Raw genomic sequence first — 12,877 nt, 5'->3', positions numbered from 1 at the left:
GCAACAACACTCAACCCGACAGCACGCACACAGATCTGCGCGCAAAGATCCCTAAAAGGGACATTTCCCGGCATGCTTTCTTGGTCCCTCTCGTTCACTCAGATGGTGGTCAGATACTGATAAAAACAACTTGAGCTGGGGACACAGCGCAGGGGCAGACCGCCTGCCCGGAATGCACAAAGCCCTGGGTTCATCCCCACCACCATACAAAAGAAAACATAGACACAGCTTGAAACTTTGTTTTTAAACTAGAATTTATTGGTATACAAAACTCCATTTCATAGATAAAGTGGCACATCTTTGCAGCTTCTATTGCACCAAGTATCGGAGATTAAAAACACAAAAAGAAACATTTGGTTTTGAAAACACTGCAAATAGCCAAGTACAGTACTTTGGTAAATAAAAAATAAAACGGTTCAGGTGAACACAATCTGTGGGGGAAAAAACAGCCTAAGGGAAATGAACTATGGACGTCAGACATGGTCAGATTTCTCACCCCAAGCTCCACAGATAAGGCAGACTCGCAAAGTCAACGGATTATGACCCCATGGAGGTCTTAAATATCTCCAGACCGAAGCTAGAACAACAATAGTGCAATTAGGAAAAAGAGAAGGCCCCTTCCACAGACACCTCGCCCTCCTGGCCTGCTTCTCCAAGGCCCTGAGCACGCCAGCACTCCGACACCAGGAAGGGAAGCACCCGTGCTACGTCTGACTCCCGGCTCTCCTCTCCCCTCCTCCGAGCTTAGCGCTGGTGAGGGACGCTGGGAAGGCAGCCGCCATGGAAACTGAACCCCGGAGGTGGGGAGATGTGAGGAGCCTGCACCAGCGAGGCTCGAATTTCAGCTGAGGGACTCTCCACGGGACCAAACCCCAGGCAGAGGTCCGTGAGTGAGCCTGAGTGATTGTCATGGACGGCTGGCAACAAGGACCTGCTGGATGCTGACAGGCAAAGGGTAAGAGCCAGGCCTTATCCAGAGGTTTCCTCCAGGCATCAGGGCCTTCCACGACGCCCAGCACAGTGGGAAGAAACTCCGAATCAGGGATGTGCCCTGCTTAAACTCACCGCGCGAAAGTAAGTGCTTTTTATGGAAATTACCTGTGGCTGAACCAGCCCCTTCTCAAGTCACTTCGCAGGGGTACTCACATTTTAATCGAGCTACAAAGTAGTCCTTAGGAGCACAGTTAAACAGAGAGACTCTGGAAAGAACTACTTGGAAGAAACTGTTAAGAGCCTGAGGTTCTGAGAAGGAATTTTACCCAGGAGGCAAGGAGGGCCAGGCCATCCACAAGGCAGGGGTCTTTCCCGTGCCCGGCCTCAGAGTGCAGGAGTTACACACTGGACTCACGCTTGCAACGGAGACTCGGTCTTCTCTCCATTACCAGAAATGCTCAATTTCCCCCTTTCTATCATGTAAGGGCACATCTGTTATAACTTAAATACGTCCTTAGACCTTCAGCTCAAGGATGACAGCAGAAAAGCACAACCTGCTTTAGAGTCAGGGAAACACTCTTCGCAAAAAGTGCCGCTAGTGTGGGAAGAGTTGCCCGGAGTCTGAGCAACCCGTCTCCGGTGAAGCTGAATAAAACCTGGACTAAAGAGAATGTCGAAACAGACACTGCATCAGACCCTGAGGCTATGGGTGTGGTGCAGAGAGGCGCTGAGGTACAGAGGTGAGAGCTACCCATCTACCCAGTGTGGGAGTCGGGAGGGCCACAGAGGTAACGCAGTCAAGCCCGTTCCCTTCCCGCCCACAAAGACCCCCTAGTCAGGATGACAACCCACCACTTCTGACTAGGGTTCAAGTCCCCTGCTATGTCGAACTAAAATGTTTCAGTTGAACATTTCACAGAGGTAAACTGCGGGCATTCTACGTCGACCCAGTAAAACCCAGGCAGACCCTGGTTTCTCAGAGTAAGAGAAACTGCATATTGAATACAGGGACTTACTACAAATGCAGTCCACTGCCGAAGTCCATCTGATTTGAGCACATAATGTGTGAGCAACTGTCCCCTCACCCGCACAGGATCCCCTCCTCGGCCCCGCTGCCGCATGTGACACTGCGCAAACCCCCAGGAAGACGGGCAGCGTTACGGCTCCAGCGGCTCCACAAGGGAGCGCACTTTCCAGCCCACAATCAGAACAGGCTCACAAGTGTTTCCAGAGCTTATGAAAGAAACTATCAACAACTTCATCTAACATTGAGAATTCTTCTGCCACACTCCTCAAGCAGAGTTTCTTCCTGAAAATGTATACTTATCACTGAAAAATTAAATATACATATACATTTTATCTTTCTAGTATCTCCTGGTGGCAACTATAAGTTGTGGTTCTATGTTGCTTTACTATATCTACCTCTAGTTCAAAGCCATCGCCACTAACATTTTAACATTTTTTTCTCTTATTTTCACCTTAAAAAAATTTTTCTTAAAATCCATAAAATCTTTATGTGTAGTTGATAAGACCAGTGAGCAGCTCTAAACCACTGCTGCAGCCTCTCTCCCAGCCGGCTTCACTACAATCTCACGAAGAATGAGCCTTTTCTAGCCAGATATGACCCTGGAAGCTGCTGGATTCGGCTCCCACAGAGATCCACACAAGCAACTGCACTGGGTAACAGCTACTAAGAGTCATCACCCCAAGACCAAACACACTGGGCCTCTACCACGGCTGCCAATGAAGTCATCACAAAGCTTGCTACGACAACCAAACCTCCGGGTTCCATCTGCCTCTCAATCCAGTGAGACTGTGGCAGTGTGAAGCCTAAATTCAGGCCCTCAGTGAGAAGGTACCGCGGAAGATGGATGCCAGTACCCCATTTCTAATAGCTAACACACTAAACACAAACCAAATGCAGCTGGAAACAGGAATGCAGCTGTGAAACTGTGAATGCAGCTGTGAAACAGGAATGAAAGAAAATTACTAAAGTCATTGGATTAGTTTTGAAAACCACTGTTATTGTACCCAAGAAATGCTGAAGCCTATTACCAGGATTAGGTATTTTATAAATAAATGTTCCCAATATTCTTTAGTAACTTTAGCAGCTTCTAAAACTTCTAAAACTCAGTAGGCCCAAGGTCACTTCACTAACCAAGTTAATAAAGCAGTTCTATGACTGTTGACAGTGGGTCTCCTGTACACTATTTCTAACTCTGAACTCTGAGCTTCTGGGACACAATCTCGATCTTTCTGAGAGGATCCAGTCTTCTGCACTTCCACAGTACAAAGCAGGTAAGAAAGCTGTTCACCCAGAAAGGCTCAGCCAGCCAGGAACCTGTCTAGACGTGAAAGGGAGAAGACTTGATCCTTAAGCACCTGCCTCCACCCCTTTAGCGGAAGGCAGCTCAGTGCCTTCCCCTGTTTGGACAGAGTCCTACAATCTCAATGTTAGGTCTCAGGATGTGCGAGAAAAAATGCCATGCAGTTTCAAATCTATGAAATACTGTACGTACAGTAGCCAGGAAGAAGCCCACATCACAGCGTCCCAGGAGCAATTCCTAGAGACTTCTACACTCCAACCATGGAGTCCCAAAGTAAAACAAAAATTTAAAAGACGTCATTAAAACTGAAGAAAGCAAACAGCCTACTGAGAATAACAATACGACAGCTCCAGAGCCTGTCTAGACAATGACACAGCCTACACACATCAAAATTTTTTGGTTTTCCCTTCACCTCTAGAGTCTCACAATTCTGAAATCTAGGGACGAAGAAGACAACAAATAATTTACCTTTCGAGTCAGGATATGTTATTTGCCCGAATGAGAGGGTCCCAGAGGGCAAGGACCTGTGTCTAAGACGCCACCGCGCATGTGACAATTTTAAAGCTCACATCCGCCCAACTCAGTTTCGGGAAAGCAATCTGCTCCCTGCTTCAGTCTGTTTCAGACCGTGGAGTCAATCACAGGCCTTAGCCAACGAGAGCGCCCTTCCCCGCCAGTACAATGTGACTTGCCGCCAGCCTCAGGTAAAGCTGGAGTTTTCCTGACATCAAAATCCCCACAGGGTTTAAATAAATGCTACCTTTTATGGGATTTCATTTCTACAATACTAAGAAAATGCAGTGAACTAAAAGGTCAAGTTACCTTTTATTTCTCTGAAGGCATTTTTCTATGTCTAGAATAGTTTAGCAGAATGTACAGTTACTTAAATTGTGAACATATAAAATCCGTAAGCTGTCCTTCCAGACTTGCCCTCCTAGGAAGGCAAGTAATTTTGAGGCTCTTCCTAGGCAGAAATCCTGGAGTCCCAACTTCTCCCTCCACAGACTGCTCCACAGGTAATCAGAATCCCAGAATGCCTCACAAGCAGTACCAACCATCTTCCTACCATCAGCGAGTGCCCAAACCAACACTACTGTCAACCTCTTAGCAAAGTCAGGCCTCCCTGACAGTCAGGTGCACGCATCTTACGGCTTGAGTTCGACTGAAACCATCTGAAACAACATCCATCGGGAAGAAGGGAGACACAGCTGTTGATTTTCTACCCAGACAGCTGCAGGCCACCCCTTGTATTGCATTACTTTGGGAAAACGCTATCTGAATCAATATGTGAGTAACCTGGATAAGAATGAAATTAAATCTAAGTATTTTCCTGAGGTGAAAATCATTTATAAGCCACCCTATATGTTGATATCTTTTGAAAAGGAAAGAAAAACTAAGAAAATTTATCATTCTGAATTTCTAATAATTAAACTACTTCATGAATAATTACAGCAAAACTCACCCCACGGGTTAAGGGAAGGTTCCAGGGTCACTGAACTCTGATTTTTGGGGCAAACAAAGCCACACTTGAAAGGTTTTTCCTGACCCCTAAAACTCAGTATTTTAAACTGGTATTACAGAATATGAATGGCTTCACTGTACTTTCATGAAACAAAATACAGCACTGACAAAACTCTGAACAAAAGAGAGGCAGCGTGAAGGAAACTAACTCAGTGTGAATTTATGTGCGGGTTCTGTTGGTGACGTTTCCACTGGCCAAAGGGTGGCCTCGCCGGAAGGCCCGGCTCGCCACACCGTGTTCCATCTGCTTCTCACAGTTCCCAGGAGACCAGAGTCAGATGTTCAGAGCAGCAAAGGTCTTCACCAAGGTGACCTGCTCGTTCACATCTGCTTCGCTTCTGTTTTTGTCCCTGTGGCTGCTCCTGCTCTCCAGGGCTTTGAGACGATGCCTTTCCTCTTGTCGTTTCTTCTTCTCCTGCCGCTGCTGCTCCCTCCTGTGCTTGTTTGTGACCTGAAAGGGGAAACCACTGCAGCAGTCGGCCAGCATAGCTGACTCAGGCTGCTGCTTGCTGCATGGAGACGCTGGGCTGAGGGATACACAAGGCTCGGGCTGCTTCTCAGCAGGAACAGAGAACCAGCCTAAGGGACTGTGAACGATTTATGTTCCGTTACTGCTCAAATTTACATTGAAATGTGTATCCCCTGGCTGCACTAGCAAACAAAATCAATTCCATTCTCCTCATAATTCAAAATGATCTAAAGAGAGTCTACCCCTAATCGAGCAAAAGAAAACACTCAAAGGGGCCAGGGGACCTTGTCTGTATTTTAGAAGCCCAGGTAACTGTAATAAAATGCTCAAAGCTCAAGACATCTTTGCCTCTGCCTATGGTTTTTTGCTGTAGATGGCATTTTAAATTCAGAACTTTTGATAAAGTCTTTTAAATAAAATCCAAATTCAGTAAAATGATGTCACATCTACTTGTGGCACTGGGAAGCAGGAAGGAAGATGTACAACCTTTCTGGGAAGCATCTGACGATTTACCAAAAGCCTTAAAAAGATTCAGTTATCCATGCCCTTTAACCTGCTGACTACATTCCTGGGATTCTATGCAAGAAACTAATTCAGAACACAAAGACAATACACAAAGCTATCCGCTGCAGACATGACATTTATAAATGTAGACTAATGCAGGAGGAACCCCCCACACAGTTAAGTGGCAGAAAGCTCCGTGTTTGTACACAGAGGATAGTTTCGGCATATACATCCTTCTGGTTATTACTGTGTACAACAAGATAAAGCCTTCATTCTGCTTCTTGATAAACCTTTATGCATTCCCTAGATTTTCCACAATAACTACTTTTAGAAATCAAGAGAAAAATACAAACTAAAATGAAATTCAAATTCCCACCACTGCCACGAAATTTCGGCAGCCCACCATTTGTCCTCTCCAGCCCCTCCCGCGTACCTTTGGGAGCTGGTTATGTGCTTTGTTTTCTTCACTAGGGCTGGTCCGAGCCTTACTGTTTTCAGTCCTGCCTTCATTCAAGCCCTGCTTTCCAAAGATTCTGGTGCCAGTGCCGCCATCCTCCCATAAAGGATCACACTGATTGAGCACTCGGCCACTGGGCTCAGGATTCTCCTCTGTGTCTTCCAAAGAAAGGCATTTTATTAAAATTGAGAACATAACAGTCATATAATACGTTTCCTGTGTGAAATGAATCCAACTTCACCTGGATCCCCAAATGACTGTCATTAGGAAGAAACAATCCTGTCTCAAGCAATTCCTTATGATAAAAAATTGTAGTATCAAGTCAATACAGTGGGAAACATGGGGACAAAATGAGAGGTAAACCTTAAATTTTTAAACAACCTGTGGCTACTAAAATTTGAATTAAGATTAAGTAATACTTAAAAAGGCAGCTCTCAGTCTCGTTCTCCCCCTGTCTGGTACACACCAAACTAAACAGCAAATACCAAAAAATGCTGATCGATGTCAGAAAGACTCAGTTACTTAGGGCTTTTGAGGGAGGCATGGCAATTATATAAAGTGGATGCAAAACACTAATCACTTGGGAAACTGTTCCGTCAGGAATAGTAAGCAAATGGCAGACAATGTCTGGCAATAAGTATTTATTTTTTTGTTTTTGTTTTTTTTTGTTTGTTTTTCGTTTTTCTTCCAGTACCAGGAATCGAACTCACGACCTTGCACTTGCCAGGCAGGCGCTGTGCCACTGAGCTAAATCCCCAGCCCCTGCAATGAGTATTTATTGACATCATTTTAAGTAAATAAGTCAAGCAATTATTATGATGCTACATCTTCCTTCCTCTGAGTCACAAAATTAAACTCAGTTCAAGAAAAAAAACTCTGAATTATCATCAGTTGATACGTGCTAAGACTAAACATTTCCACTACAAAAATAAGGTATTTATTTCTTCAGTTATCATTCAAATATTATAAGATCTTATTTCTAGAAAGACAATCTTCCCAGAGATTTTCCAACCCTCCAAGAGTGGGTTAGGCATCCTCATGTATTCTCCTAGCACAATGCTCTCCCACCCCATTAGATACTATTATATCACAACGGCTACCTATCTGTCTCCACAATCCCCTTCCCACCCCCAAACTCTTGATGCAGGGCCAAGACCTAGTAAAACATGCTGTCATTTAGGAAGTGCTAAATAAGCAATTCTGAGTGAATGGATAAATGACAGTCCAGTAACTACCAGTGAGTTCATCAAAAATATACATTTGGAGGCTGAGGATGAGCAGCCTGGGCAATTGAACAACTTAACAAAACCCTTTCTCAAAAGATTAAAATAGGGGTGGGGATATAGCTCAATGCAAAGTTCCTAGGTTTAATCCCTAGTACTGTTTAAAAAAAATAATAAAACTAAAATTAAGAAATATAAATATTTGTAAAATCACCAATACAATCATTTTAAATAACAGTAATGGACTTACTATTTCTTTTCCCCTGGTTCATCTGAAGCATTGCAATTATTGCAGATTCAATATTATAATTTTCAGCTTCCAGGTTCTGGACTATTAAATTAAAATCCTATCCAAGAAACAAAGAAACACTTCAAGACTCCAGATATACTTTTCCACTTAGTTCCACTTCATTACTTTGATAACACAAACATGTAACCACAATCACTGGCACAAGGTTTTAAGACCCTCTCCATTTAGAAAATGTCAATTTTAAATAAGGTTGCTTACTTTATTTTTTTTTTAAGGTTGCTTACTTTAAAAAAATTTATAATACATTTGCAAAGGAATCTTCTTTATAAAACTGTATTTTACTACTGTGACTATCAGTCAAGAAAAGTTAAATCCACACCTTAGAATTCTGAGCAATACTGGGTAAAGTCTAGCAAACAAGAGGGAAATGAATAAACAGCTCTCATTAAATTATATCACAAAACCCAAAACTACCAATCTCCTGGACCTGTGTGGTCCATCACACGTTGGCATGTCACAGAGAGGCTATCAAACTAGCAAGTAAACTAGAAAGAGCAACCCGGCATGGCGGGAATACTAACTGAACATCCAGTTGCATTACAAACTTTCTGGACAGCATCTTCTACTTCATCTCTCAGGTCATCTTCCAAGTCAGTTCCCTTCGTTCTGATTTTCTCTCTTTTATTTGATTCATCTTGATGAAGTATCTGAAACTAAAGGAAATAAAAAACACAGTAACTAGGAAACTCCATTCAGAAACTTCAATACAGAAAGATACCATAATCTCAAAGCATCTGCACATGGTGGGTAAAATTCTAGAGACAATCTAAAGGGAATAGTAGTGAGTAGGCTAAATTTCATCCACACACTGAGGCACCAAGTCATCACAGAAGAATGAAAAGAAAGCCCTAAGAGATGAGATGAACCACTCAACAAGAACAGCAACAGAGCTCCTGTGGTTTCTAGATAGCAACATTCTGGCAGGACCGCTAACTCTGACAGCACGTGTTTGTCTACACACTTTGAGAGCTGGGAGGTGAACAGCAGCAGCAGAGGGCTCTCTACACTTGTACCTCATGAGCTTTTGCAGAAGAACAATGCTGGTCTAGAAGAAAGATGCATAACCAACTCTCATCTGGTTCCCTGGCCCTACCTTATCATCTGGAACTCTGGGATACAAAGCACAGCATGCCTCATCTCACCTCAGGTCCATACTACACTCACAGAAATGTGCCAATCCAAACACTAAAATAAAGTCTGTAACAAGAGCAGTTTGCCTGGAGTACAAGAGGCCTCTACAACTGAAGCCTAAATAAGAAAAGCTAAAATCATCTCCCTGTGACCACTCAACTACTTTCTGCTCTCTATTCATAGAAGAAGGTGGGTAAATAGGCAAAGATGTTTCAGTTTTTTGCATGTCCAAGTAAGTGGAGTCCAGCAATGGACTATGCCTTAGAATGTTAATACAAAACAATTTCTTAAATTACACTGTAACAATTTTTACAAGAGTCTTAGATCAAGCAGTTTCACTTGAAAGTTACCCAAGGAAATAACGTCAAATACAGAAAGAATTTATGTTAAAGTGTTCATAACAATGTTATTTACACTGGTAAATAACTGGAAATAAGCTAAAATACGGGCTTAGCTAAATAATCGGAGAATGTCATCTTCATTTCCATTTCAGCAAGGAAAACAATAAGGGTTTTCACTATCACCATTATTATTTAAAACATTTTAGAGGCAACAGTCAATGCAATTAACCAAGACAAAGAAATTAGAAGTAAAAAAATTAAGGAAAAAGAAAGCATTACTTGCAGATGAGACAATTCTATACCTGAAAAAAAAAACAAGAGACTCAACAACAAAAATAAAACTACTTCAAATCCTGCAAATCATTCACATGGTAAGAATCTATTATCCAAAATATGATAAGAACTCCTACAACTCAAAAACAGACAACCCAATTAAAAAACAGGCAAGGGACTTGAAAAGTTATTTCTCAAAAAATATACAAATAGCAAAAAGCATGAGAAAATGTTCAACATCATTATAGTCATTAAGAAAATCCAAATTTAAACCACCAGATATTAGGATGGCCATTTAAAAAAAGTGTTATAGTGAATGTAGAGAAAGCAGAACCCTCAAATATTGCTGGTAGTGATATAAAATGCTATAGACACTGAAAAAGAGGTTGGCAGTTCCTCAAAAAGTTGAATTTATAGCCAGGCATGGTGGCACACGTGTGTAATCCCAGCACTTGGGAGGCTGAGGCAAGAGGATCATTGCGAGTTTGAGACCAGCCTGGGCTACAAAGTGAGCTCAAAGCCAGCCTGAACTGCATAGCGAGACCCTGACTCAAAAAGACAAAAAAAAAAGTTGAATTTATAATTTACCATATAACCCAGCATTCCAGTCCCAGGAACATTTCCCAAGATTTAAAACAAGTTCTGAACAAACATACACAAACACTCAAAGCAGTATATTCTCAGTGGCCAAAAGGTGAGAGCTACCCAAACGTCCAAAGGACAATTAAATAAACTAAAGGAGATATAGCCACACAATGGAATATTACTCAGCCATTTTTAAAAATGTAGTGATACGTGCTACAACATGGATAAATTTGAAAGACATTCTGCTCAATGAAGAAAGCAGACAGGAAAGGTCACATACTGTAGACTCCACCCACATGAGATGTCCAGAGTACATAAATGATAGAGACGAGGAGGCAGCTGAGTGCTTGCTGGGCAAGGGGGACAGAGTGGCTGCTTCATGGGCATGGGGTTTTTTTCTCCAGTAACAAAAATGTTCTGAAACTAGACGGAGGAAGCAATAGTACAACATGGAAAGTACAAAGTGCCAACGAATTCTATGCTTTTAAAACAGTCCATTTTATGTCATGTGACTTTTATTTCAATTTTTTAAAAAGAGAATTCTGTAGAACACCTGGCTACATAACTGGCCTTTTGTTACTACCTCTCATGTACAAATGATAGATAACTCTCCAGCAAGTATGAAGAGGGAAAAGAAAGATCTTTTCCATACCTTAGAAACAAAAAACACAAAACACCTAAGAATAAAATCAACAAAAGGTAGGCAAAACCTGCTCCTATAAATTATACCCACATACAAAAATCAAACCAGTTTTAAAGTGTACCAGACCCTTGGAAGACTCAATATCATAAGGATGTCAATTTTTCCCTAAGTTAGTTTACTAACTTAGTGAGATTCTAATTAAAAAACTCAACAGAACTGTTTAACTTGACATACTGATTCTAATATTTTTTATTTTTTAAGGAAGAATAAATATGAAATTGTAAAAAAGAAAAGTAATTATGAGTGAAAAATTCTACTAGACTTTAAAACTGACTAATTAAAATAATGGAGATGGGGCTGGGGATTTAGCTCAGCAGCAAAAGCGCCTGCCTAGCAAGCGCAAGGTCGTGACTTCGGTTCCCGGTACCGGAGAAAAACCAAAAAATAAAATAAAATAAAATAAAGTAAAATAATGGAGCATCAACACACAAACAGACCAGTGGAACAGAATAAGATGTCTAAAAATATACCCAAATACATACAAGAATTTAGTATGGGGTAGAGGGTGTGGCATATTAGATAAGTAGAGAAAAACATAAATGAATAAACAGTTTGTGCACAATTATGCAATCCCAAGGGAAACATAAAGTTGAATTCATAATCTCATACTCTTAGAGAACATAAATTCCAAAGTCATGCTGCACAAGTGGCTGGTGCGTGTCTGCAAGCCCAGCACTTTAGGAAGCTGAGGCAGCAGATCACGAGTTCAAGCCCTGTCTGGGCAACTTAGCAACTTAGCAAGATGCTGTCTCAAAATAAAAAGGGTTGGGGATGTAGCTCAGTGTAAAGTCCCTGGGTTCATTCCCCAGTACTAAGGGAAAAAAATGTTTTAATTAAACTATAAAAGTATTACAACAAACTACTGGCAAACTGTTTTTAACCTCAGAGGATGTAAAGCCTTCCTAGTTATAACCCAAAAACCCAAAGGCATATAAGATAATACTGAGTGATAGGAGATGTAGCTCAGTAATAAGAGTGCTTGCCTTCCATGCATGAGGCCCTAGGTTTGATCCACAGGAAGGGAAAGGGAGAAGAAGAGGAAAGAGAATAAAAACAGTGATAAATTTAACCAAAAGAAAGAAGAGAGGGGAAGGGAGAGGAGAAAAGAGGAGAGGGAAATATTAATGAAGAGAGAGAGATAATATTAATAAATTTAACCACATAAAAATCTGAAAATCTCATAACAAATACCACAGAAGATAGAACACAAATGACAAGCTGAAAAAGTATTTGCAATCTGTATCACAGAAACGCTAATTTCCCTACTGTACAAAAAGCTCCTCAAAATCATTAAGACAATTGTAATAAGAAAAAAAGGGCAAAGAAGGTAAATACAAACCATAAAAAAGGAAAAACAAGTAGATTTAAAAACAGGAAAAAAAAATGCATAAACTGACTAATAAAAATAGATGCAAATTATCTTAGGAGATTTAAAAACTTGATAACACCAAAGGCTGGCAAAGGCGTAGGGAAAGAGGCACACATTATGCGTGGGAATATAACTTGATAAAATGTTGATAGGAAGTAATTTGGCAACATCTATCAAAATCCTTTGATACAGGATCTTCTATAAATTTAGCCTGAAAATACACGTGTGAAATGAGGTACATAAGATGAACTGCATGCTGGTTTTCATAGCAAAAGTTCAAAAACATCAAAAAGCCTATCACTAAGAGACTGCTCAACAAGTTACAATGCAGAATATCATGCAGCCTTTTAACAAAAACACAGAAAGCTTCTTCTGTACTGTCACCAATTAAACCCTGCATTAAAAGGCAGTATACAGTAGCTGTGTTAGGATGTGCAGTATGTACAGGATGCTACAACTGGGGACAGGGAATGTGTAAAACATAGCAGAAGTGGAATCACACACACACAGCATATCTCAATGATACACTGAGACCACTGGCAGCACAAAGGCAGGAGGGTAACACTCACTATCTCCTGCTACACACGTTTAATTCTGACCCATGGTCACATACACCATCTGACTTACTTAAGAAATAAAACTTTTAGGGGCTGGGGATTTAGCTCAGCGGCAAAAGCGCTTGCCTGGCAAGCTCAAGGTCGTGAGTTCGGTTCCTGGTACCGGAGAAAAAA

At 41.3% G+C, this 12,877-nt stretch overlaps 1 protein-coding gene across 1 annotated transcript in view; it reads right to left on the bottom strand.

Moving 5' to 3' along the window:
• Positions 1 to 236: 236 nt before the first annotated feature.
• The window catches only part of Otud3 (OTU deubiquitinase 3), a 27,868-nt gene continuing 15,227 nt past the window's right edge, over positions 237 to 12,877 (bottom strand). Inside the window, exons 5-8 of the mRNA XM_005394666.1 lie at positions 8,266 to 8,397; positions 7,685 to 7,781; positions 6,188 to 6,369; positions 237 to 5,232 (exon numbers count right to left, since the gene is read on the bottom strand). Of these exons, the coding sequence (XP_005394723.1) occupies positions 5,056 to 5,232; positions 6,188 to 6,369; positions 7,685 to 7,781; positions 8,266 to 8,397 (588 nt within the window). The 3' untranslated portion in view covers positions 237 to 5,055. The remainder of the gene's footprint in view (positions 5,233 to 6,187; positions 6,370 to 7,684; positions 7,782 to 8,265; positions 8,398 to 12,877) is intronic.

This window comes from Chinchilla lanigera, unplaced genomic scaffold (assembly GCF_000276665.1).
Source record: "Chinchilla lanigera isolate Chin_1 unplaced genomic scaffold, ChiLan1.0 scaffold00051, whole genome shotgun sequence".
Classification (NCBI taxonomy): domain Eukaryota; kingdom Metazoa; phylum Chordata; class Mammalia; order Rodentia; family Chinchillidae; genus Chinchilla; species Chinchilla lanigera.
Note: the sequence above shows the minus strand (reverse complement) of the source record. Positions and strands in the feature narration are given on the sequence as shown.